At 46.1% G+C, this 24,754-nt stretch overlaps 1 protein-coding gene across 14 annotated transcripts in view; it reads left to right on the top strand.

Moving 5' to 3' along the window:
* FMNL2 (formin like 2) overlaps nt 1-24,754 on the top strand; it is a 798,413-nt gene that overhangs the window by 682,944 nt on the left and 90,715 nt on the right. For 8 of the 14 annotated variants that reach the window (XR_011274735.1, XM_069616442.1, XM_069616437.1 and 5 more), the window contains 4 exons: nt 697-717; nt 7,642-7,766; nt 13,091-13,293; nt 15,749-15,983. Coding sequence is in view for 13 of the 14 variants with exons in the window: in XM_069616442.1 (XP_069472543.1) it covers nt 697-717; nt 7,642-7,766; nt 13,091-13,293; nt 15,749-15,983 (584 nt within the window). In the remaining variant the exon portion in view is untranslated. The remainder of the gene's footprint in view (nt 1-696; nt 718-7,641; nt 7,767-13,090; nt 13,294-15,748; nt 15,984-24,754) is intronic. The other 6 variants (XM_069616443.1, XM_069616444.1, XM_069616447.1 and 3 more) reach the window with 1 other exon arrangement.

Genomic DNA, 24,754 nt, shown 5'->3' with positions numbered 1-24,754 from the left:
CATGAAGTTGCAATTTATGAACATGTAAAACGTGTGAAGAAGGTGGCTGCGACGGAGTGCCGCTGTTTGGGCTAAGGAGCTTAATCCACGTTCTACTTTGAGACAAAGTGAAGGAGGGACTGCTTTACTGAATTGGACGGAAGTGTTACAGGGACAAAAAGGTTGCAACTGGGAAAAAAGTGGCCATTTTATATTTTGTCAAATAATTCCCTTCTTTCTATTCGATGGCAACTGTTGCAGTTTCTAAGGCTCACAGTGAAATGTGTTGACATGTGCCACCCTCTTTGTTACCGATGAGCTTAGTGTTTAGAACTCGGGCCTGCTGAAGAGGTCAGGTGCGGACGTCATGATTGTGCAATATCATGCAAAATGTGTTGGATTTTGGCAACCGTGTAGGCAACAGAATTGGTAGAATTAAATGACTGCACATATCAGCCTCTCCTTTGCCACACACCATGCTGCCTCTAATGCAATCGTGACTATGAACTAGAGTCAAGTAAACTGTTGTGCACAGAAGATTCTAGCCAGCCCACACTGTACCCCAATATTTGAAAAGTCCTATTGTCTGCCAGTTGTTGCAATGGTTTGCGTAACTTCTCCTTGATCGTGTCATGTTGTTATGCTGTGCTCGTAACTCTTGAAAGATTTCTTCCACACTAACCTCTGACTTCTTTCTTTGTTCTGCTTCCTCAAAAGATGGACCAATCAAGCTGTTCTGTAGGTTTCTTTTTTCCTGCCTCTCTATGTGTGCTTCCATTCCACAGTGTTTTCCATTGTAGAGTGATGTCCCATTCCACAGTGTTTTCCATTGCAGAGTGATGCTGAGTTCCATGGTGTTTTAAGTGCAAACACCCCCTGTTACATTAAAGGATAGTTGAAGCAGGCTGTAAAATCAACTTTTCCAGCACTCTTTTGTGTGCGCTTATTGAGTCCAACTCTTCTGTGTGTCTTCCCTGCTCACAGCACCCTCTCCTATTCCTGGCACGGTATACCTTCATCCCAGAAGGGATTGTAAAGCCTAAGACCCCAAGGGAGTCTAGAGCTTTGCAATGGGCATTTCTCTGCTCACATTCTCTCTAGCCCCTATGTTTCCACCCCAAAGTGATGATATAAAGTTGGAGAGTCCAGAAAGGCCTAAAATAAAAACATGCTAAACGTTAATTTGGTTAATTTGGAAGGTTTGCACTGAAAATACTTTGTCAACCCCCTTGTTTTATGTTATGATTGCATGGGTTTGAGTGGTGTTTTCTGGTTCACTGATGGTATTGTTTGCATGGATGTGTTTTATTTTCATGATAGTACCTTGACATTTTACATGATGGTTATAGATTGCCTTAAGAGCAAGCCGCTAGACCTACTTTTACATGGAATACTATGGAATCCAACTTCTGATCACACTTTTACCATCTTTTCATTTTCAACTAGTGGACATGATTAACAAAATAATCCTCAGAAGCTAAACAAAAGTATATATGTTATGACGACCATTTGTCCAATATACATTGAGCTTTACAGATTTTGCTCCATAGAGTTTGCTTCCAGATGCCCTCCTACCACTGGTCCCAGTTAGAGTGTAGGATATCAGACCGTATATCCTGTGCACCAGGACAAGGTGGTCCAGAGGTAGCCAGTCTGCCTTGCCCTTTAGATGAATTATTGCCCGCAGTTGACCAGAATGCACTTGAAGGCTCTGACTGGAGAGGTTGTTTTGGCATATGGCACAGTCCATGCTCAATGGGTGGCACCCTCAGTGGGCAGAGGAGGGGACCCAGATGCTCCCACAATGGCAGGTGGCTACCCAGAGAAGTGTGTCCCCACCAATGACAGGGCGAGCACATGCACATCCCGCTGCCACCTTCATAGGTGTGATGTTTATGTGTATTTACTTATACTGCGCCGGAGCCCGCCGAGATGGAGGACAGGTTGTTTCCATCAGTATCATAACAGTTCAAGAATGTGATCCTTCTGTCATTTCACAGGGTCCCAGGATCTGGCTCAGTGGAGTTCAGAGGCCTTTTCTTTTTTGAAATTCCTCTTAACCAGAATCACATTCTCAGAATCTAAAAGTTTTGGTGTTGGGGGTGTAGCCTTCGAAATCCCAGTATCACTCTAGTGACTCTAGTACCACTGTGCATTTGCCCTAAGGCTGGTTGGTCCCTAGATGCACAATGCCCTTCTGACTATGCACATCCCCTGATGCAGAGTGTCACTGTTCTCAGCCCCAGGCACAGAGCGCCTTCCCTTCTCTAGTCATCCCCAGGTGCGGGGTGCTTTATCTTCTGTGCTCACCTCCAAGTGCAGAGGGCTTTCCCTTCTGTTCCCATTCCCTGGCGCAGAGTGCATTCCCTTCTGTTCTCATACCCAGGCACACAGTGACTTCCTTTCTGTTTTCATCATCAGGTGCAGAGTGCCTTCCCTTCTGTTCTCATACCCAAGCACAGAGTGCCTTCCTTTCTGTTTTCATCATCAGGTGCAGAGTGCCTTCCCTTCTGTGATCATCCCCAGATGCAGAGTGACATCCTTTCTGTGGTCATCTCCAGGTGCAGAGTGCCATCCTTTCTGTGGTCATCCCCAGGTGCAGAGTGCCATCCTTTCTGTGGTCATCCCCAGGTGCAGAGTGCCATCCTTTTTGTGATCATCCCCATATGCAGAGTGCCATCCTTTCTTTGGCCTTCTGTAGGTGCTGAGTACCTACTCTTCTGTGGTCATCCCCAGGTGCAGAGTGCCATTCTTTCTGTGATCATCCCCAGATGCAGAGTGCCATCCTTTCTATGGCCATCCCTGCTTGCAGAGTGCCATCTCTTCTGTACACATCCCCAAGTGGAGAGTGCCATCCCTTTTCTGTACACATCCCCAAGTGGAGAGTGCCATCCCTTTTCTGTACACATCCCCAAGTGCAGAGTGCTGTCCCTTCTGTGATCATCCCCGGATGCAGAGTGCCATCCTTTCTGTGGTCATCCCCAGGTGCAGAGTACCTTCCTTTCTGTGGTCATCCCCAGGTGCAGAGTGCCTTCTCTTCTGTGGTCATCCCCAGGTGCAGAGTGCCTTCTCTTCTGTGGTCATCCCCAGGTGCAGAGTGCCTTCTCTTCTGTGGTCATCCCCAGATGCAGAGTGCCATCATTTCTGTGGTCATCTCTAGGTGCAGAGTGCCTTCTCTTCTGTGGTCATCCCCAGATGCAGAGTGCCATCATTTCTGTGGTCATCTCTAGGTGCAGAGTGCCTTCTCTTCTGTGGTCATCCCCAGGTGCAGAGTGCCTTCTCTTCTGTGGTCATCTCTAGGTGCAGAGTGCCTTCTCTTCTGTGGTCATCCCCAGGTGCAGAGTGCCTTCTCTTCTGTGGTCATCTCTAGGTGCAGAGTGCCTTCTCTTCTGTGGTCATCCCCAGATGCAGAGTGCCATCATTTCTGTGGTCATCTCTAGGTGCAGAGTGCCTTCCCTTCCATGCTGATCCTCAACTTAAGAGCTCAATTCCTTCTGTTTTCATCCCTGAATATTTGAAGAAAATGATTGGTCCTATTATTAAAACCATTCTCACGGGCAGAGTGAATGTCAAAGGAAGGTAACCAACTTTTTGTGAGTGCAGACACTGAGTGAAATGAGTGAAAAATCTACTACATTCCGCATCAGTGGCTGCATCATTGTGAAATAGTCTATACCAGGGGTTTCAACCTTTGCCTCTCCAGATGCTTTGAATTAGAGCTCCGATCAGCCCGACCCATACGATTCAATGACAACGGGTCTTTAAAGTCCTACCCCATAACTTCTGGAGAGCCGCAGTTTGTAAACCCCTGTCCTAGGTAGAATTTCCTTTCCAATTTCTGACTCGCGTTCTTGAGTGTGAGGGAGCCTACATTTTTCACTTGCTACTGTTATGCCTAAACTCAGTCAGTGCATAGAGTTGGAAATGCTCCTTACAAATTGGGTGCACTTCTAAAATTCTGACATTTTGGGAGGATCCTGGGCAAATCAGGATGAACAGACACTGCTCAACATAAAAGGCAGAGGGTTTCATTATGTCAAGACTGACTGTTACTTAAAATTAATCTCTGTAATAATCAGTTAATGCCTGTGGGGTTGTCTTCAAGTTTATAAGTGCAATATAGCAATGTATCAAGTCCCAACAAGCAATGTTTCACTGTATCAATGTTACTAAGAACATTCACTTCAAGTTCCGGCATGCAACTTTTATCACGGGTATCAGATTCTCACTGTATCTCAGAGCAATTCCTCCAGGTTTCAGCTTGTACTATTTGTATGTACAACAAGTGTTTCAGAATACACTGTTTCTCTTACTACTCCTCCTCAACTCTCTAAAACTGAGGTTTCATTGTTCCAAATGTAGAGGCTTTCTTGATACTTTGGTACTTTGGTTTTCTATGGCACAGGAGCTTCCCCTCCAGGCTCCAGCCAGTAGCCCCTTTTTATTGTGGGCTATTGGATGGAGCTTGTGCCACCTATAAGCCAAACCTATGCTATTGGAGCGCAGATAGGGAGTGTAGACATGTCCGCTTCCTCGATGGACTTCATGCACAGCTGGTTTGCTTCATAGATGGCCAGTGATCCTCTCTGCATGGTGAACACTTGTGTTCTAGATTAAAATTGGCGATACCTTTGCACTTCTATTTCCCCCCCAAATAGTGTGATGAGGTTCAGGTGGCCGCACTCATGTTACGGGATTTTGGTGCCAACTTGCAGATGAGTTTTCCATTTGTGGCAGAAGCCGGTCATCACAATTTAGATTAGGGTGTGTCAATGGACCTAATGAATAATGGGGGCCATGTAGGTGGGAGGAGGATGGTTGCATCCCACCCCCTCCCCGCCTCCTTTGGCTCATTATTTCCCCATACTCTCATTTCTTGCTGTTTACTGGGTTTGACTATTCATAGAATTGCTCCTGCGTGGACTCCCGCAGGCCAGGGAAGCGGTGGACAGAGCAACACTCATTCCTGCGCGTGCATTCGTTCACTGGAGGTGCATTAAACACGTAGGGTAATGTTACACAACGGAAAGTATTGGTAGTGAAACAGGATTACATGGTGAGCCAGTTCAAGGCACTATCATGCAAACCTAAACCACGAACTCACGACATATACCATAGAAGTGACCGGAAACCAATCGGAATCACTAGCACAGCAGTCGCAAGAAGCCAGGTGTCCAATAGGATCCCCGGCCCATCTCTATAGCCAAAGGGGACTGTAGTCTGTCTAAATGAGCATTGCGGGGCCATTTATCCCAGGAGGATAGCTCAGCGACAACATGCTCACCTTGGAAACAAGATGACACAAAGCAACACAGGTTCGATCCCCGGGTCCACGCTTAGAAACCTCTGGGTATTAAGCACATTATAAATACACAACTAAGACATATTCCTGTAACAGCGCCTCGATTCCCCCGGGCTGTGTGAGCGCTTTAAAAATGCCAATAAATAAATAAATAAATACATTTACACTGGCCTCTGGCCCTGTAGGCACATCTTAATCAAGGCACCTGGCCAGTTCCCGAAGTGCCTTTGACACTTTTGGCGGGGAACAAACTACATCTGGTGTTGGGGCACAACACTGCTTAATCGCGACCAGGGCTCAAGTGGAGGCTACACGCGGGTGGACTCAGTCCCCCCCAGCTAAAATGAGAAACATTGAAAGTCTTCTTTGAATGTATGAATTAAAGCAATCTCAGGGGTGGCAGACGTCAGGTTTGCAGGCCGGATTACTTCACCACTGCACTATATCACCTGATGAAAAATAACAAACAAGTAAAGGTGAAATGTCCCATTTCGGTACTGCATGTTCCAGGGAAAACATTAGTATTGGTTATTGGAGTTTAAAACATGCACACCTTTTAATGTTTTAAAAAATACTATTAGAAGAAAATCTCCTCTCTTGGTTTTGTGTGTCTGTTGATTTTATGAAAGGCAAATGCCATTCGTTCTGTGCAATGTGGGTGGTTATGCAAAGCCGTTTTAATGAAATGTGCATATTTCACCTTGATATGCTCGTTTCTGGCGATGACACACCCCACTGTGTTTGTTGATGAGTCCCCCCACTTTTATTTCTAGGACTTGACCCCTGATCGCGACTGGGCACATGTTGTACCACACCATACAGACCACACACCTCCTCCTAAGATATAGAGGCATTGATTTCAAAATTATGCAGCAAAAAAAGGGGAGTATTGCAGCACAAATATGTCAATTGTGTGACCTTTATTGAAATAGTTTTAGGTGGCTGCTGACCTCACCGTTTAGTTTAGTGTATTGTTTTGTATAGCGCGGCCTGGCCAAATGGCAACTGGGCGCTTCACATGGTTACACGCAGGTAAGAATATACATGGTTGTTGAATGCACACGGTTGTTCTAGTACAGGACAGTAATTACATATGCAGACTTCAGCATGTTTTACATAATTGATACAGTCCGTTGTGGAACATGGAAATACAGGTAAGATTACATAAACATGGTTTCACAAGTGTGTAGGCTAGGTATGTCAATAGATATATGTGCTTGGTTTCTAATGTCCCTATTATGCCGAAAGCAAGCGATCAATCTACGAGTGAAGTGCTGTGTGGGTCTTGCGAGCACTCGTTCAGTGGGATCTGGACATCAGAAACTGGCATGGATTTTGTGGCACATTGAAAAATGAAAAATGATTCTTTTTGTTACAAGTGCAAAATTACTGGATGGTCTGATTAGACTCGACTTTCACACTGCTCACGGTAACACACAGCACACACTCACCCATCACTCACCTGAGTTCTGTACAAGAGGCTAAATCCCCGCCCGCCCCCCCGCCCCTACTCACCATGACCCATCCTGTAAAACGAACCAATGGCCCACGCATGAGGATCCTCAACCCTCAAGCCACACCCTGGCCTCCACACAAGGACACACACGTGTCGGGGCAGATTGCACTGTACAAACCCCAAAGGGGCACCAGAAAGTCTCGGAGCTCCAGCATCCCTCCCCACAAAGCCCTTTCGTGTAGCGGAACCAGTGTAAGGCTCGCTTTTGCAAACATATCATAGTAGTCAGTGTCAAGAGGCCAAGAAGACCTTTTCATTCTGCAAAAGTCTCGGTAACATACATCATAGAGTATTAGTTGAATAAACACCTTCACCTGTAGTTGCAAACCTAGCATTTAAGCTGTGCACATCCGTGTCAGTCGAGGGCAGTTCTCTTTGGAGGCGCATGGCTGTGCATTGGGTGTTCATTAACCATATAGCGTAGTGCCTGGAAGATGACATTTTATTTGTTTTCACACCCCTGTCCTTATCCATGTGTGCTCAAGATGTGGTTTTAGATTTGAATTGGCCTGTTCAACTTATTTTGCATGCAGCTGTTCCCTTTTAGCAATGTTTGTGTTGCATCCATGAATATGTATGTCAGAGTTTGTGAAAAAAGGTAAAACCTTACAAACAGGATCTTCGTGTTTTCTAAAGTGTGTATTAAAGCACCATTTCCTCAGCATGTTTTCAGAGGTCAAGCGCATGCTTTGTTCCCTTTGTGCACCCCTGACTCCCCCATAGTCTGTCCCGGATGGCCATCCATGTTTATGTCATGCTTGTAAGGTTGCCCGGAAGTGCTGAGGTTTCAGCTTCCGGATATGTTCTTGCACGATGTAATTGTATTTCTGTCCAATGTCATTAGCTGTGAAAATCAAGAAACCAATCAAGACGAAGTTCCGCATGCCGGTCTTTAACTGGGTAGCTCTGAAGCCCAATCAGATCAACGGGACGGTCTTCAATGAGATCGACGATGAAAGGATCCTGGAGGTATTGCTGCTTTATCACGCCTGTATCAGACATTCCTGGTGCATGAATAATGGGTTTGGAACAGGCTTGCATATGCTCTGCTCGTGAAGAACATGGCGAACTATACGGTTTTTGTATTTGCCCCTTGGAAACCATCACATCTGTACTAATGATGGCAAATTGTATCACACATCCATAGTTTCGCTATAAATAAAAGTTGCATTATATTTCACAGATGACTATGTACACCAGGGGCCATGTCACCTAAACGTTTCCCTTATGCAAACAAAAAACATGTATACACAACTGTGCTGCTTGTAAAATCAGGAATGGGGCCAAAAGGTTTTGCCCCAATCTATACGACCTAAACATGCCCTATGACAAAAATGAAGCAGACTTCTTTTTTTTTTTACAATGTTTGCTGTGTAACAAAAAAGAAATGTACCAAGCACATGTTTGAGCAAACCGAGTACAAAAGCAGTTTGCTTCATGTGTGCCCTGATGCACACGCTTTTAGGCCTCATTACACGGAAGGCGGTGATCCAGGGTGCTATTAGCACCCTTGACCATGCCGGTAAATTACCGGCACCGCCTTGGCGGAAAGGGGATTTACCGCCCCATTCCAAGGTTGGTGGGGCGGTAAATCCCCCTTCCGCCATTGCCCTTCCCCATTCCCATTTCTGCCCCATAGGGCTCTATGGGAATGGGGAAGGCGCTAATTACGGCACCGCAATTTTGCGGTGCCGTAATTAGCTCCGAGGTCCCTTAGCGGGTTGGTTTTTAACGCCTGCAAAAAGCAGGCGTTAAAGCACCAACCCGCTAAGGGACCTCGTAGTAAGGCGGTAATGGTTAACGGTCACCGTTACCATTAACGGTGGCCGTTAACCATTACCGCCTTCCGTTTAATGAGGCCCTAAAGATTGGGTTGAAACCTCTTTGCTGCATTCCCCATTCATACAAGCAGCGAAATGTGCACTATTTTTGCACAAGGGCCCTATCTTGATAATATGGCCCTTGCTCTTCGTCCTCCTGATGTCTCCATTCCTGCATCTTAAAACAAGTTACTGAAAGGACTCCCCTGTACTATTATTAGAAATGACAGCAGTTTCAAGCCGGCCCGCCATTGCATCTAGAAGCCACCTTGCCTTTGTTTCGGAAGCTTCTTCACTCAACAGAAGCTTTTTCTTTTTAGCTCTTCTACTTTCCTGTGGCCGCCTTGACACCTCTGCTGCTCTGTCCACCATCATCTTCCTCAGTCCCCATCTGCAGCACCTCAGTGAGCCGTGGACATAGACTGTTGTATGTGCCGTCCCTGCGGCCCTGCTCGGCAGCACCATTGCAGCCACGGGGGCAAGCCCGCGAGATCGGGGCTGTGCCCCACTCCTGGAGCACTGCAGCCCCCACAGGAAAAGATCTGCTTTTACCCATAGGCAGGCACAGTAGAGGGCTATCTTATATGTCTCTTGATATTTTTTTATTGTATTGTTTAAAGCGCAGTCCTAGCTCAAGAGCAGCGGAGCACTGTACAGAGTGTGGGTAGCCAGCGCTTGGGCAGGCAGCTTTTGACAGTTGCGCAGTACTGTGACTTGAGGTCTGTGCGCCGGTATGCGCGTCCATTGGAATTAGATCTTAGCCAGGTGTTGTTGCCCCTTGCATTGCACCAGTAGAAAATAACTTTTATTTTCCACTGGTTTGATAGCAGAGCAATGGAAGTCAACACTTAGATGCACCTCCATCCAATGGTGAAACATCGAGGCTCTGTCACCACGTATTGATTTACTATAGGATTAGATATACGATGTAAGTGAAGCTATATTGTTATTTGGTAATTCCAGTAACGCGTAAATGACACCAAAGTGGGCTTACACTGTGTCCATTTGTGTAATGGAAATGCTGATTGAGATGCAATGTCTCCTTTACCGGTAAGGAAATGTAGGTACTTTCTGACCTCAAAGATATGCTACCGCTACCACTGAACCATCAGATATCCTTGGTTGGTTATTAACATACTAAATGTCATTTGGAATCTGAGATACCCCGAGTGCTAGAAGAAGAGGCATATGTTGAGACATGCCCTGTCCTTCAAAGGGTCAGAGCCAGGGGTGAAACATCTTCAACTGTGCTTTCTCAAAACCCATATGACCTCTGTGAGGTCTTCAATCACCTTAAACTCCCGTCATCTCCACTACCATCCTGAACTATAGAGAAGTCTTCCAAAGGATTCTAGGACATCTGTGAGAGTCAAGATGTAGGTAATATGGCCTGTAAAATCCATGACAGAAGACGCCAAGTGTAGTCTGACGATAGACGAGACCAAATTCCACCAATCACATTAGAGTCTACAAACAAAGCTGCATAACTATTCAGTGTGTATATAGAGATGCGGGCAATACCCCAGGCAAAAAAAACAATTGCAAAACATCACAGAAATGAGTTTCCACCAGAAGCATTATTGGCCACAGAATCAAAATAGAAGACCAGCATCAAACAAGCATACCAATAGGTTTGCGAAAACCGGATCTCACTGGAACCTGTACCATGTTCTTTATGATGACAGAGGCACCATCTTTTACCCAAAGGCAGTGTAAGCCCTAGCTATTTCGGTTAGCAGCATGAACTCATTGTCTGCCCAAAGACCACACCTTACGAATAGTTTAATTAAATACGCTCCACCCTTGTCCCCTCTTTAACAGACATAAATAAGTTCTTGTTTGATCACATCCCAGAACTAGTTGTTCTCAAAAAGCAATAGTCACCCCTCTCCTAAAAAGCAGAAGTCAGAGACAAATGAACTATTGAGTAACCAATCGATCTAAAACTCACTGATTCCAATTTTACGTGAAAAATGGATCCTCTTTCGTGACTGTCAATCTTCCTTTGGAACAACCAGAGGCACTGAAGCTATGTGGCTAGTATTCATAGAGCTCCGTTTGGGACCAGTCAATAGCCCCAATTCTGCATAATTATAGACTCAGTGGCCTAGGACCCTATCGACAATTGCTTTGGTTTATGCAACCAATCCAGTACAGGAGAGTTCCTCAAGAATGTGTTATTACAGAAGAATGCACAAAGATCAGAGGTGATTCTAATGATCATGTTAAAAGATCCAGATAAGTCCTCAAACTGCATAGTTATTTAAAGGGTAGCCTGTCTTTTAGCTTTTAGGTTATAATCTGGGGATATTCCACCATTACTGCTTTAATCAGGACTTTGAAGGGGAATCACCAATTGATTCAGTTGAATGACATCAACCCTATAATATAAAATCATAAGTGACGATTTCGTATAGCATTTTTGTGCAACGATCTTTGTAATGCTTAAAATTGGGGTCATCGTAGGTCCTACAGACATAGTTCTGGTGTCATTCCGTTCCGCATTTAGCCCACTTTAATGGCATGCTGTCCAAACTGCAATTACTAAGGCGTTTGAAGTCCATTCACTGGAGTTTATCCACTGATGAAGTTGTGTATAAGTGACAATTTCGTATATAACGTTTCAAATGAGTCTCTTGACATTCCGTTACACATGCGTCCAACGTTGAAGGTATACTGTCCAAATCTACAATTCCTAAGCTGTTTGAAGTTTATAAACCGACATTAACTGATGAAGTTGTGTGATGAACATGTGTAAGTGATGAAACCATAACGTGATGAATTGGGGTCATTGTATGCCCTAAAGATATGTATCTGCTGTCATTCCATCCCACAATTCTCCAAATTTGCTGGTATACTGTCCAACTTTCCAATTCCCCAAAGGGGGCGGGCGGTGCGAACGAACCGAGCACTTGGTGGAGCATCCCTACAAGCAACCAAGCCACCGAGTTCAATGCGCAGCAGTCGCCAGGGGGGGAGCGAGCCCCTCAGGGGCACCAAAGGTGTCAGCGGAGCAGAGCCCCCGTAGTAAATAAATAGAATGAAAGACAATGGCATTCCCGGTCTCGTAAGGACTGATGTCAGGCATCTAAAATATGAATCTCCGCCCTCATATAGAAGGGACATACACGTAGCAAATTAAATGGGGGAATCCAGAGAGGACTCTAGAGGGGAATAACTGGTCACGTATATACTGCAGAACATATCTTTCCTCTTTATGAGATCAACATAGAGAACTGATGGTGCTATGTCCCAGTCCACCTAAAGATAATGTTGACTTACTAGTCAGCCGGGGATGTGTTTTCAGGCATGCATGATACAAATGATGAGTGCCCAGTTATGGGTGATTTCTGGCAAAATGTGAGTGCCACAGCCAATGTGATAGCAAGCCTAGATTTAGCATCGGACCCAGGCTACTAGGCGAGTGGATAGCACTTGCCTTAGACATGGGTCAGTGCACTTCACAAGTTGGAAACCCATGGCTGGACCAGCTAAGCCGATCATCATTCTATGGTTGATTAATCGATTCTATTGCGTGGGGTAATATTTGCATTTGCATTTATTTCTTTGTATTTATTTATTGATGATAAATAAATGTGTCGGTCAGTAAGTCACCAAAACACAGTACGGACAGGGTGAGACCGGCAAGCTCGCTCTGCTGCTGCCCCATGTAGCAGCCAGACCTTGTAAATGACATCATTGGGGAACACTTTAGTCCTGCAGGTTATTTGGGCTCACCCCTAATTTGAAGACTTTGGGGATACCCAATACACATTTTTATAGACTCTCATTCTGTGTAGCATTTTGATCTTACATGCATGGAAGTCGAATTAATTGGAAAATAGGTATTTGCTGATTCTGGTTTTACGGTTTCTAGAACTGTTGCCACTCTTTCTATGTGATGTAGGCTGAGCCTAATTGCTGTGACAGGGATGCCTGCTAGTCCTTTCGAGGTGTATTTATTTGTTTAATTGCTGTTTTGTATCACTCTGCATGCAAACCAGATGCGTCAGAGTGCTGTGGTTCAAAAGTGCAGGGGAGGGAAGGGTGGAAGCAGCCCTGGGTGGAGCATTCCATGTTTGCACTTTATACATTGGCAGAGATTGTGCCAGTAGAAAGTTGAACCTCTGTTTTCCAAATGTTAATGATAAATGCAAGTCCTAGTTTCACGATTCTGAAGTTATTAAGAAGAAATTAACAGATGCTCTTCAGAAAGCACCGTTTTAGAGCCACTTCTGCCCTAACCCGAATAGAGCACATTTTATGAACCTTTTGGGGAAATCTGGAATTGAGCATAAATTGTGCTTTTTGAGGATGTGCAAAGTTTTTGACATACATGCATGCGCGCGGCAAAGAAACCTTCCTTGATAGCTCGTGGCAGACTGTCCTTGCCTCTCCCATGTCAAGTAGCCGTTGAAATGGAATTCAAAGAATGTTTATTTCTGAGCGCATTACTGCTCTTTTTCATTTTAGGATTTAAATGTGGATGAATTTGAGGAAATATTTAAGACAAAAGCACAAGGATCTGCCATTGATGTTCCATCAAGCAAACAAAAGATCGCCCCGAAAGGATGCAGCAAAATAACGTTGCTTGAGGCAAACCGGGCCAAGAACCTTGCCATCACGCTGCGGAAAGCCGGGAAGACGGCAGAGGAGATATGCAAAGCCATTCAGACGTAAGTAGATGGATGGCACTGAAGGTTTGTATTTTGTTGTATTATGTTGGACATGGCATTGTCCTCAGAAGCGCGTACTGAGATATATCCCATAGCGTCGGCCATCCCTGCATCCCAGCACTTGCCACCTGATGTCTGCACTTACCCTTGCACTTGGTACCAGCTGGCCCTACTTCTCTTATTGTCTTCTTTATTCTATTATCCCTACTGCACTGTCCCCACCCTCCTCTCACTCCGCACTTTTCCCCTTCCCATGCACTTGCGCGATCTGAATGACACTTGTCCTGATAGGATCGCTGTCTCTGTCTTCCCTCTGTTCCCCCTCCCTTGCCACGTCGCGCCTTGAAACACTTGTGTATAGGTGTGTTATAAATGCCATATCATATCATATCCTGCCATTTGGTCGACTCTGAACGTGGTGATGGTAAGTGAAGGTCACCACCCAGTGCTATCACGCAATGTGCTGGACAATGGACCTGGTGCTGACACATATAAGGTACATGGGTCAGCCAGGACGGCCGTTGCAGGGTTCGAGCTGAGCCGCCAGGCAATGGTGAAAGAATGGAGACTGTGAGTGACCTTGGCCCAACGTCACTAGACAGTGACTAACAACAGATTTCAGTCTCCTGTTGCCTGAGCTGACTCTGATCATAGTCAATGAGCTCTTTTTGCTACGTGCATCCAATGTTATGGCTGTTAATGACCAGGTCGGTCTCTCCAAATGATATAAGTATTTATTCAATGAAATGCCAACAGCATACACGGGCTTCAACCAATGGAGGGCCTCTTCAGGACGATGTAGATATATCAGACGGACCCTTGTACGGGTACATATTTCCTCATGTGTTCCTGCTCTATAGCGAGTTTGTTAAGACCTGCTGCCTCAATAGCCTTGATCAGCGTTGCGCGTGTTGGCCAAACCTGAGAGACCGAACTGATCATTAACAGCCATAACTTTGGATACACATAACAAAAAGTGTTCATTGAGAAACCACGCAGGTGGTGAGAGTGCGCGGTACGTATAAAAACCTTTAACATAACATAAATTACTGAGCGCAGGCAACAGGAGACTGAACTCTGTTGTTAGACATATAGGGTACAGCCTAGGGCCATCCTGCAATGTGCTCGACAATGTACCTGGTGATGACACATGTGGGGCACAGCCTAGTGCCATCCTCCAATGTGCTCGACAATGTACCTGGTGATGATACGTGTAGTGCGCAACCCAGGGGAATCCCACAATGTACTCGACTATGCACGTGTCGGGCGAAACATAGGGCCATTCTGCAATGTTCTCAACAATTAATCTAGTGATGGCAAGTGTATGGCACCACCTATGGCCCTCCTCAATGTGCATGACAATGAACCTGGTGATGACACATCTAAGGCCCAACCTAGGACCATTCCCCAATGTGCTCCACAATGATCCAGGTGATGACAAGTTTAAGGAACAACGTAGTGACATCCTACAACGAAGCTTGGCATGCCACGCGTAGGACAAAGTTGGGGGCAAAAACAGACAGACGGAAGCAGAGTGCTAATCCCTATTGAACAGGGCAAAGGGTGTGCCGGTTGGATTAAAATATAAGTACAATGATGGTAAGAGAGGCAGGTACATTGGGGGGAGGTTCCTTTGCTCTGCGGGGGCCCCTCCAAAGTGTAAGAGATGTGTTCTGAGGGCAGACTTGAGTGCATGATTCCTGGTGGTGTTTTTAGGAACAGGGCATAGAGAGTGCCAATGGTGGAAGCGAAACGATGCACTGGCTGGGCGAGGAAGGGGGGACTGAGAATGGATACACAAGGTTTCTATGAAGCTAAAATGGAATCTGTAGCTTGTGACTGGCGTAAACATTATAATAGCTGGAGACGCTCCAAGAAGAAGACCCATCCTGGCCCTACACACGCTGCAGCCTCCCACTGTTTGTAGGGATGCATCAGAAGGGGCACCGCTCTCCGCTTTAACGCAGCAGAGATCCACTACTTGTCGTTGTAATGACTTGATGAAAACCATCATTGCTTGTATGCTTGTGAGCGATATTTGCACCACGTGTTGCAACGCTTATTAGACAGACGGTTTATAAATGTGCAGTGCCGCCAGAATGGCTGAATGCACAGCACCGCAACACAATATACATATCAGTGTTTTCAGGGGGTGCAACGCCCACCTGCTCAGTGTCGGAACAGTCATATTGGCAGACGTTCCACTGAGGCCTCTTCACCATTTTCTGAAATGCAGTTGCTTACATGCAGGAAAGTCACTCAAGCCTTATTTTTAAGTGCCCTGGCTCGATTAGGTTTAGTTGAAACTCATCTGATTTTCTTTACAGTCTGTTTGGTGAAATAACTAAATTGCCCTTTAAAATAAGAAAATAACCTGGAATTGCCAGTGTTGGTCTTAAATGCTGTTGCCACTGTATTGTATTGATCTCTAAAATTGATTTCTTGTTCTCTGCAGATTTGACCTAAAGACGTTGCCCGTGGATTTTGTTGAATGTTTGATGAGGTTCCTGCCCACGGAAAACGAAGTGAAGGTGCTGCGGCTGTACGAGCGGGAGAGGAAGCCCCTGGAGAACCTGTCCAACGAGGACCGCTTCATGCTGCAGTTCTGCAAGATCGAGCGCCTGATGCAGAAGATGACCATCATGGCCTTCATCGGCAACTTTGCCGAGAGCATTCAGATGCTGACTCCGGTAAGCGATAGCCTGGCTTCCAAGCGTGACCAATCTGCTCCCAATCATTAGGAAAGGAAGGCCAATCCCTGCTCACATGTCAGTTGATTGTTGTTCCATACAGCAACTACACCACCTTTCTGAAATCATTGGCATGCGAACCCAAAGGACCAGTCATTGATAGCGCCATTGCAGAGTGTAGTGACATTTGCAGGAAGTAAACACTGCTTCATCAAGTTCCGTAATCAGTTTCTCTTTCACTTCTACAGAAACTTGCAACACTGTTTGGTTGATCTTGTGCAGCCCTGCAACTTTCCTGGAGAGAAGTTTGCTAAACCACAATCAAACACCTGCATTACAAAAGCAGCACAGCCATTGCAGTGGGTGTCTAAAGCAGCCAGGTTAAGCAAAGAGTGCAGAGAGGGAGCGGGGTTCCACAGTAAAGTGTGGGCTTCGAGAGGGGGAGAGTGGGGTGGCAGCTAGGCTAGCTGAAGATGCGTGGGGGCCCATTGCAAAAGGATGTCTAGGTGTCCCTTTGCCTTAAGTTTGGATATCCTGCCTCCATAGGTTACATATCTCCTAGTCAACCTGATGATAAGAATGTTGCTTGTTTAGTGAATGTATGCAAGCCCACAGCCTCAGCCTGTGCCTTAATTCTGTGGATTCTGTGGATCCTAAACAAAGCCATGCATGGGGCGTACTCCCTGCAGATGATCAAGCGCCATGTGTATTGTTTATCTGCACAGCAGAGCAAAGAAAGACATCCAGCTGGAACCAGCTCCTCCCCCAGCTGCTCCCTCCCCAGCGTATGGGGTCCCATTTCAATTAAGAGTTGAAATATCCTGGCGCCGCCTGTGAGGCTGGAAATTTCTTATGCAGGGACAGTGCCTCCTTTCCTTGTCCTACCTGTTCTCTCTGTGTGTTTTCCTTATATTTTCTGCCACTGAGGTCCAGCCTGGACCTCTGGAATTGCAGCTCTTCATTTTATCTTTTGGTGAACAACACCCATGGGATTCCCTTATAGCACCCATGGGTGGGGGTACACCCTTGTACACCTTATGTGTGTTTTTGGAACGGTGTGTGTTGCCCACAGAGCAGGGTATGGGCTGATGGCAGCTACATGCTGACCTGGCAGTGGCTCTGAGTGTCCTCCATTTTTGGGGTACCCAGGCCCTGCCATACCACACTAAGGCAAGATGTCCACTGTGGCCTCTTGGATTCTGTTGCCTTTTACTTTGTTTTCCAAAGTCCTGGGAAACCCTTCCTCCTGAGTGGCTGTTGTTCCCTTTCCCCCCTGACTGGTTGTTGGGTGGAAATACGATATATGGCTCTGGGGCTGCCTCTTGTCAGACAGACTGAAGCTGTCCCAGGTGTTGTGTGTTGTGGGTATAACCTAGGGGTGGGACCTGTGTGAATGGAGTTGGGAGTCAACTCACACTCTATGCTGTGGGTGTCTGGTTTCTGTGTGTGTGACACAATGAATGAGACAGCCCTGACTGAAACTGACATGAATGCAGTGTAGTGTGCTGAAAGGCTGGGAACTTGCCCCAATCCACATTCTTTGTTATGGGTGTCTGGGTGGAGTGAATGACATGAATGCCTGTGGGCCTGATTGGCTGCCTGCCTGCATGAATGCCCTTCTGTGTGATTGGCAGACTGGGCCTAACTCAGCCAGAGTAAGTGAGGGACAGATGTGTATATCCGGAGACCACTCACTTACCAATTTGTTTAGAAGCTAAATTCGAAGCTGAAGCAAGAAGAAGATGTTCCTTGAAGCCCAGCTGGAAGAGAGGTCTGCAGCAACATTTCTTCAATTAATCCAAAAGCTGTTGTGTGTCTACCAAGGACTGATCCAGAAAGAACCTGCAAAGTAGACCTCTCTCCGAACTATGAGGGACTATCGTGCAAAGCTGCTGCTCTTCGTCGAAGTATCCTGGAAGCCAGTCCTGTGTGCCTGCCGTCCAGAGAAGTGGTCTTCGAAATCCAGAAACGGAGTGCCGGACATCTCAAGCCCGAAAAGTTAATTGGTGTTGCCCAGGGTCCAGAGGGGCGTTTTGTGACTGCTGGAACTGTTTCAGTCTACCACCCAGAAAAGGGGGGTACCCTGGCATAGCTGCTGGATACCCGGAGCTGCAAAAGTTCTAAATTGCCTAAGAACATTTGAAAAGACATCCTTGCCACCACCACTGACCACTTTTTCCCGCCGGAGAGAGCCCAGAGTCGGTGGGTGCAGTGGAAGGTCTGTCAGTGGGTTTCCCACCACCAGAAGCCAATGAAGATGTCCAGAGAGTCCATACCTGGTGAGCGGCTGAGGTCCACTCCAGTGGTCAAGTCCAGGTCGCCAGAAGCCGTCCAGAGGTCCGTGCTGTGGCTGCAGCTCCTAAAGTCGGAAAACCATGATATTCCAAAACACGGCATCAAAAGTGGCCTATGCACCCGTCGCCACTAGAAGTCATTGAAGGGTCCCAGGGGTCTTACTTTCATCTGCCATGGCTTTAAGGAGCCCACAGCAAGTTTCCTCTTCACAGGACTTCTACAGTCGGAGAAATCGTCGACCAAAGGAGAGCACAGCGAAGAGCCAGACTGCTGCACTTCAGAATTACTTTGGTTCCTTTTTATTCTTGGACTTAGCATCCCAGTGGCTCCTTTTTCAAAAGGGGGTCCATCCTCAGAGCGAATCGTCGAGTAAAGCCGAAAAACTCTGCCACTTTGCCTGCCAAGGCACCAACGGTACTGTGACGAGGAAGAGCATCTTCTAGCCTCAGGAGTCATCCAGGGGTCCCAGAGTCATCTTGGATCTTGTTCTCCTGTGGCCTCTCAGGTACTTTGGGGTGGTAGAACCTTTTGAAAGAAAGTAGAAGGTTATTGAACATTATTGGACTGGGCTGTAAAAAACAACACAATTTACTCCCTAACCTTTCTATTACAGGTTACCCAGGTGGGGGGATCCTCACTCAGAATTACTTTTCTAGTCTAAAGAAAGCATTCTGCCACTGTTCAAAACTAACCTGCCTTTCTTCCCTATTCTATGCTGTTACACCTAACTTAAGAATCCACCTGCCTATTTAAAACTGTTTGCAGTTAGTGCATCTATTACTGGATTTAAGTAATGTGTGGTACCACAGAAAGTGTATATATTTGCCATTCTTTAATAAGTTATTATTTATATGTGTATGTATTCCTGAACCCTTATTTTATCTAAAGAAGCTGTGTTATCACCTAACATAGTGTGTGGACATTCCTTTGTCGGGGCCTTGGGGAAACACTGCAATTAAGAACCAGCCTGCATCACCTGCTCAAAGCTTAAGCCTGGCTGCTCGTCCGTTGCTACCAAATTGACAGCCTTGCTGGGGTGTTCTGTGTCTTTATCCTACCATATAGAAGGCAGAAGTGCAGATACACCCCTCCAGGCTTTACACCGTCCCTTGTTGTGAGCGTGCTCAAGGAAAGGAGTGGGAAGGGACTCTGGTTCAGGACAAAGTGCAAGGAGGCAGATGGCCTTAAAGCGAGCAGAGCATGGAGTAAGATGGCCAATGGGCAGCAGTGCAAGACAGTAGCAAACCTCAGGGTGAAAGGGATGCATTAAGCACAGCTTGGTTCAAAGACAGACGAGTAGGGAGATAGGGGGCTCACGAGAAGAGTCCAGGAAAACAGTTCTGATAAAGAAGCGCAGAGCAGTGAGCGGTGGGGGTGCTCAAAGGCACAGTGCAGGGTGGCAGTAGAAATGAAGCAGAGCTGCAGGTGAACATAGAGCAGTTGGACAGTGAAGGGGGTGAACTGGTATAAAGCAAAACGGTAGGGTGGAGCTTCGAGCAAGGCCAGCAGAGTTGAAGGGAGTGGGCCACGAGCACCCTCGAGATGAGATTGGTAGAGAGTGGACCTAGGTGGGTGAGTGGAGGGCCTAAGAGGGGAGCAATGCACAGATCAAAGAAGACATGTGCGGCACAGAACTAAAATCGAGAGGACGCACAGAACTAAAATCGAGAGGACAAGAAGCAGGCAAGGATTGATGGGTGTTTAACTGGAAGGGAGGTAGACTGAAGCAGAGCAGATTAGGGAGGGAGTAGTGCGCAAGGCTAGCGGGCAGGAGGAGTTTGAATTGGGAGCGATGGAGCATGACTTAATGTTGTAGTGCAGGCTAGGAGCTGATTTCACTGGGGGAGTGCGGGGAAACGAGAGGAATTGGGGGACTGTAGGAGGGTGGGAGAGGACTGGAAGAGAGCATAGAGCGAGAGTCTGTGGAGCTCTGCAGTCAGATGTGCCGGGGAGCGGTGTAGAGAAGTAGACATAGCAGCGACAGGACTGTGCCTCCCATGCTAAGCGAGCAGAACATTACTGACAGCATCTTCTTCTAGGATATGCTGCATGCGCCGCTTACACGTGCACCCAGATTTCCGCCATATTGGTCTATTTCTCATGTTCGACATATTTCACCACTTTCTAGTCATAGTGAAAACACAGTGATCTCTTGAATCGCGTGCACATGTTGTTACCACTTTCTTTCGGTCGCTGTTTGGAAGTAGCGATGCGTCGCCTCCTTTTTCACATGGTGTAAACACCCGTTGCACTTTTATCGGGAGCCTTGCAGAAGATTCCTAGAATGCACCCGAACCTGGGGTATGTATACCAAGGCATCAGCATTGTGTGGTCTTGTTTTCTCCGTGCATGTTTCAAAAGTGTGTCACCTTTGAAGTTTAGCAAGATTGAAAGTTAATTCTGGTGACTCTGGTGCAAAGTGCTCAGCCTGATTGTATATCCTATGTGCTTGTACCTTTAAGCAGCCTTTTTCTAAAGTGTTAAGTAAGGCGTTTCAAGGATTAATTCACTTTATGAAGTTGGCCTACTTGAAGTATTATATTTAACTAAGAGCCTGTGTACATGGGCCAACGTGCAGGTTTTCATTCCCACAGTTGGACCACTACATATTCTAAGGCAAGAGCTCCCTCTAGTGGTGATAACAGGTGAAGCTATGCAAATTGGCATTGTCTCTATGTATCATAAGGCAACAGCTCCCTCTAAGGGTGACAAGAGGTGAAGCTACTGCATCGGACAAACAGGCACAAACATACATCTGGCCTATTATTATATTTTAAATTTTGTTATTTAAACATCCAGTTTTAATACAAAAACTTGTGTTTCTCCTACAGCATCCCAGAAGCAAACATACAAAGTGAAATTAGAATAATGATGATGATCATGTTAAATAAACATTCCTTTACAAGTCCTCAAAAGAAAAGAAGGCTGTTCACACCTCAACTGGGCGGAAGACCAGGAAATGTCCATGTGGGTCAATGGAAAGGAAGAGGTGCAGACAAAGTCCATATAGTAAATAGGTCCGACTACGTCCTCCAAAACTTGTCACTCCATTTGGCCCTCTCCATCTATGTTTGCTCCTTTATCCTAGAGTGTTATGTTATTATGGGGTCCTGACCGAGTTGTCTTCAGGTTCCAGAGGTAATTCTGAATTTCTTCTTAAAAATTCCCTCTAGGAATATTACCAAACTCCTATTTGTAGACCGGTTATTGCCCCCATACAGGTACTCACACCACAGTTCTGCGTCGGTGCCAGCTATGTTCTTCATTTTTTCCTACAGTATCAAGGTTCTCTCTACTCGTAACTCTGGACGATGGAGGATCAAATGTTGTAGAGTTTCCTCTCGATGTTTGCAAAGTCTGCAACTTTTGTCCTTCCTCCATAACGACACAGCACAGATCTTGCGTGAAGGATGTTTAGATGAAACCTTAAAAACAGGTCTCGAGAGCTGGAGTTCGGGGATTTTCTTAAGTATAGTGGCACAACATTAAGAAAGTTGGTCACAGTTTTAGACAGAGTGTGGTGTATTGAAGCCAATCTTTTTGCTTCTGTTTCAGACCAGTCAACTGCCCACAATGCTCTCTTGACCATTAGCGGGTTTTCGCATAAGACTTTTAGGGGCACACCCAACTGGGTCAAGGTTTCCAGGCAGTTTGCGCTCCATTCACTCAAGGTCCATTTTGATGAGCCTTCTACCCTCTTCTTATTGATGTCATACTGTGGGGGGGCGGTTACAGGAATTTAGTTTGCAAAATACTGAGAGAGATTGCCATAGGATTCTTACGTGCATAGATAGTAGACCTAGATTGTGCCTTATGATTGCCATAGGGATCGTATTTGGCACTCTGAGCGGGCGTTTCCAAAATGTACTCTCAAGCTTTTTCCAGGTTTCCCATGCTAGGCCCAAGACTGCTTCACCACCACAGGTCCAAGCTGGGACCACCTTCTGGTTGTACAATTGGATTACCAGCAATAGTGAAAATGTGCCATATTTTCTGGGCCTGTGCTGTCAACTGGTTGGTTTTCTGAATTAGATTTGCGATCCAGACTGTCTCCGTTCGGCTGGCAATTATCGTAATTCCTAGGTATTTGGTGGAATTCGTTGGTAGTATTATACTATTGCCCAGTCTCCATTGGAACTGTCTTCTCTTCTGTCCTCCTGGATTTTGTATTAGGAGTTTCTCAGTTTTTCTGGCGTTTATTTTTTGGTTGTTCAAGGTGACGTAGGCCTGCAAGGCATCCAGTCTTTTTTGGAGGCCGGGTGGGAGCGTTCCTGTCCAGCAGGACCAGATCGTCCGCATATAATAACCATCTGGCCGAGCTGGCGTTGATCTTTGGTGGACATGATCTAGGTGGATCCAATATATTCATCATGTACCTAATGAAGAAGTTATACAAGATGGGCGCCAGAGGGCACCCCTACTTCAGGCCCTTAGTGGTTTGAATTTCTTTTGTAAGGCATCCGTCTTTGTTTAGCTGGATCTGTAATGTTGTTCCCGAGTAGAGATCTCTTATTGCAGCGACTAAATCTTTAGGGCAGCCTCTTTTAATTAGTTTTGACCAGAGAAGCTTTCTATCTATGGAGTCAAATGGTGCCTCCATATCGACGCTGGCCAGATAAAGACACTCTTTAGCTTTTAATGTTCTTGCCTTTAACAGACTAAGGATTAACAAGTTTAGGCCACAATCTGCTCCACTCACGAATCCCGTTTGTCTTGTATCGTATTTATTTTGGTATTTGTAGAGCGCACTACAGCCCACAGGCGCTGTTGCAAGCAAATGTCTTAGTTACAGCATTATGGAGGATCGCTAGTGGGTTACAGAGAGCAGAACCTAGGCATAATGAACAGGAGGCAGGTACATGGGCAGAACAGCGTCAATGAAACTCATAGCATACAAACCAAGATTACAGTGCAGGTGTGCAGGATTACAGCAGAAGGGAGGCCCAACAAAAGAACCCAGGAGTTCGATTCTATTATCCATTCCTTCAAACGCTTCAGTAGGACTCCAGCAAAAACTTTTGCAAGGACATCTAAAAGGGCGATTGGCCTGTAGTTCCTAGGGTTCAGCCTATCTCCCTTTTTTAATATAGGAACTATATTCGCTCTTTTCCATGATGGTGGGACCTTTCCTTGGTTTATAATTCTTTCAAATAACTCCATGCAGAAGTCTGTACATAAGTCGGGTATAACAATGATATGTTAGGTGTGCAATGTCTAATCTGACAAAACAAAGAGGTGATGGCTGGAAGGTTCAGAATAAATCTTAACCTCTGGTATTGCTCTGGGCAACCCTCCAGACCATCGTTCTTTGCCTGCAAAGCCATTACAAAAGGGGAAAGACATATGCAAATCAGGCTTGGTCCCACCCCCAAAGGGGCAGTCCAGCCCGAGCTGCTAGGTCACATCCCTTCTGCACGAGAGCACAAGCCTCCCCAGACATGTTTCGGCCTCCTTGGGCGTCATCAGTGAGGAGTAGCTTGGGTCTCTAGGCCCAGGAGGCACGGGACCCACGTCTGGGCATACCCGTCCTGCTCGGGGTGACTATAGAAAAACCCAAGAGGTGATGGCTGGAAGGTTTAGAATAATCTTAACCTCTGGCATTGCTCTGGGCAAGCCCCCCAGACCATCGTTCTTTGCCTGCCAAGCCATTAAAGAAAGGGGATTGTTTAATCTGTTCCCTTTTTCTTGAAAGATGCTTTCTTACTTATTTCATTCCTTTGCCTGCAATGTTTGCCTGTCACAGCTGAGCCGCATTTCCGAACTAACGTTCGGGATGCATTCCTAAGGAGTTCCACAATGGTGACTGTTAGTTAAAACTCTCTCTATTCCAAACACGCGGTAATACTGCCACCTTCAGGATAGTACAGGAATGTGCTGGTGTGCTATGAAGATTCACATTGACTCCTTCCCTGCATCTTAGTGTTCCTCTCCGATTGAAGGAATTGTCCTGTTTTTACTCGGTTAATTATTGTTTTTTTTCGGGTTCTCTTACTGATCCAGGGGGGCTATGGTTGAGGCAGCTCATTCCACGGAGGCCCCTCGTTTCATATGTGCGGGGCTTACGTTGAATACCCCTGTTAGCTGTGCAAGGTCTCTGGTAACATTTCTTGCTCACATTTAAGTAGACACTCTCTTTGGGAATTACACCCAGTGGATAACGGAGTACTTCACGTAGTCTGATCTACCATTCCAGCACGCCATGGTGCCCCGGGGTGTGATAACACACATTCTACAGATATGTACCAAGATGGTCATGCAAGCATCCAGTGGCCCTCTAAAGAAGCGTTATTCAGCGGGCCAAGGATGCTAGACCATGTTATGGTTGAGGCCCGTGAATGCCACGTCGAAACTCTCCACGGATATTAATAATGCCACTGGAAGATGGGTGGAGCCATGGTGACTTGCTCCCAGAAACACTCAAATGATAAGTAAACCTCTATCCATCACCAAAGCTAGACGGAGGAGTTGGCTTTCGC

Source organism: Ambystoma mexicanum, chromosome 9 (assembly GCF_040938575.1).
Source record: "Ambystoma mexicanum isolate Mex_15411 chromosome 9, UKY_AmexF1_1, whole genome shotgun sequence".
Lineage (NCBI taxonomy): Eukaryota > Metazoa > Chordata > Amphibia > Caudata > Ambystomatidae > Ambystoma > Ambystoma mexicanum.
The sequence above is the reverse complement of the archived record's forward strand: the minus strand, read 5'-3'. Positions and strand labels throughout refer to the sequence as shown.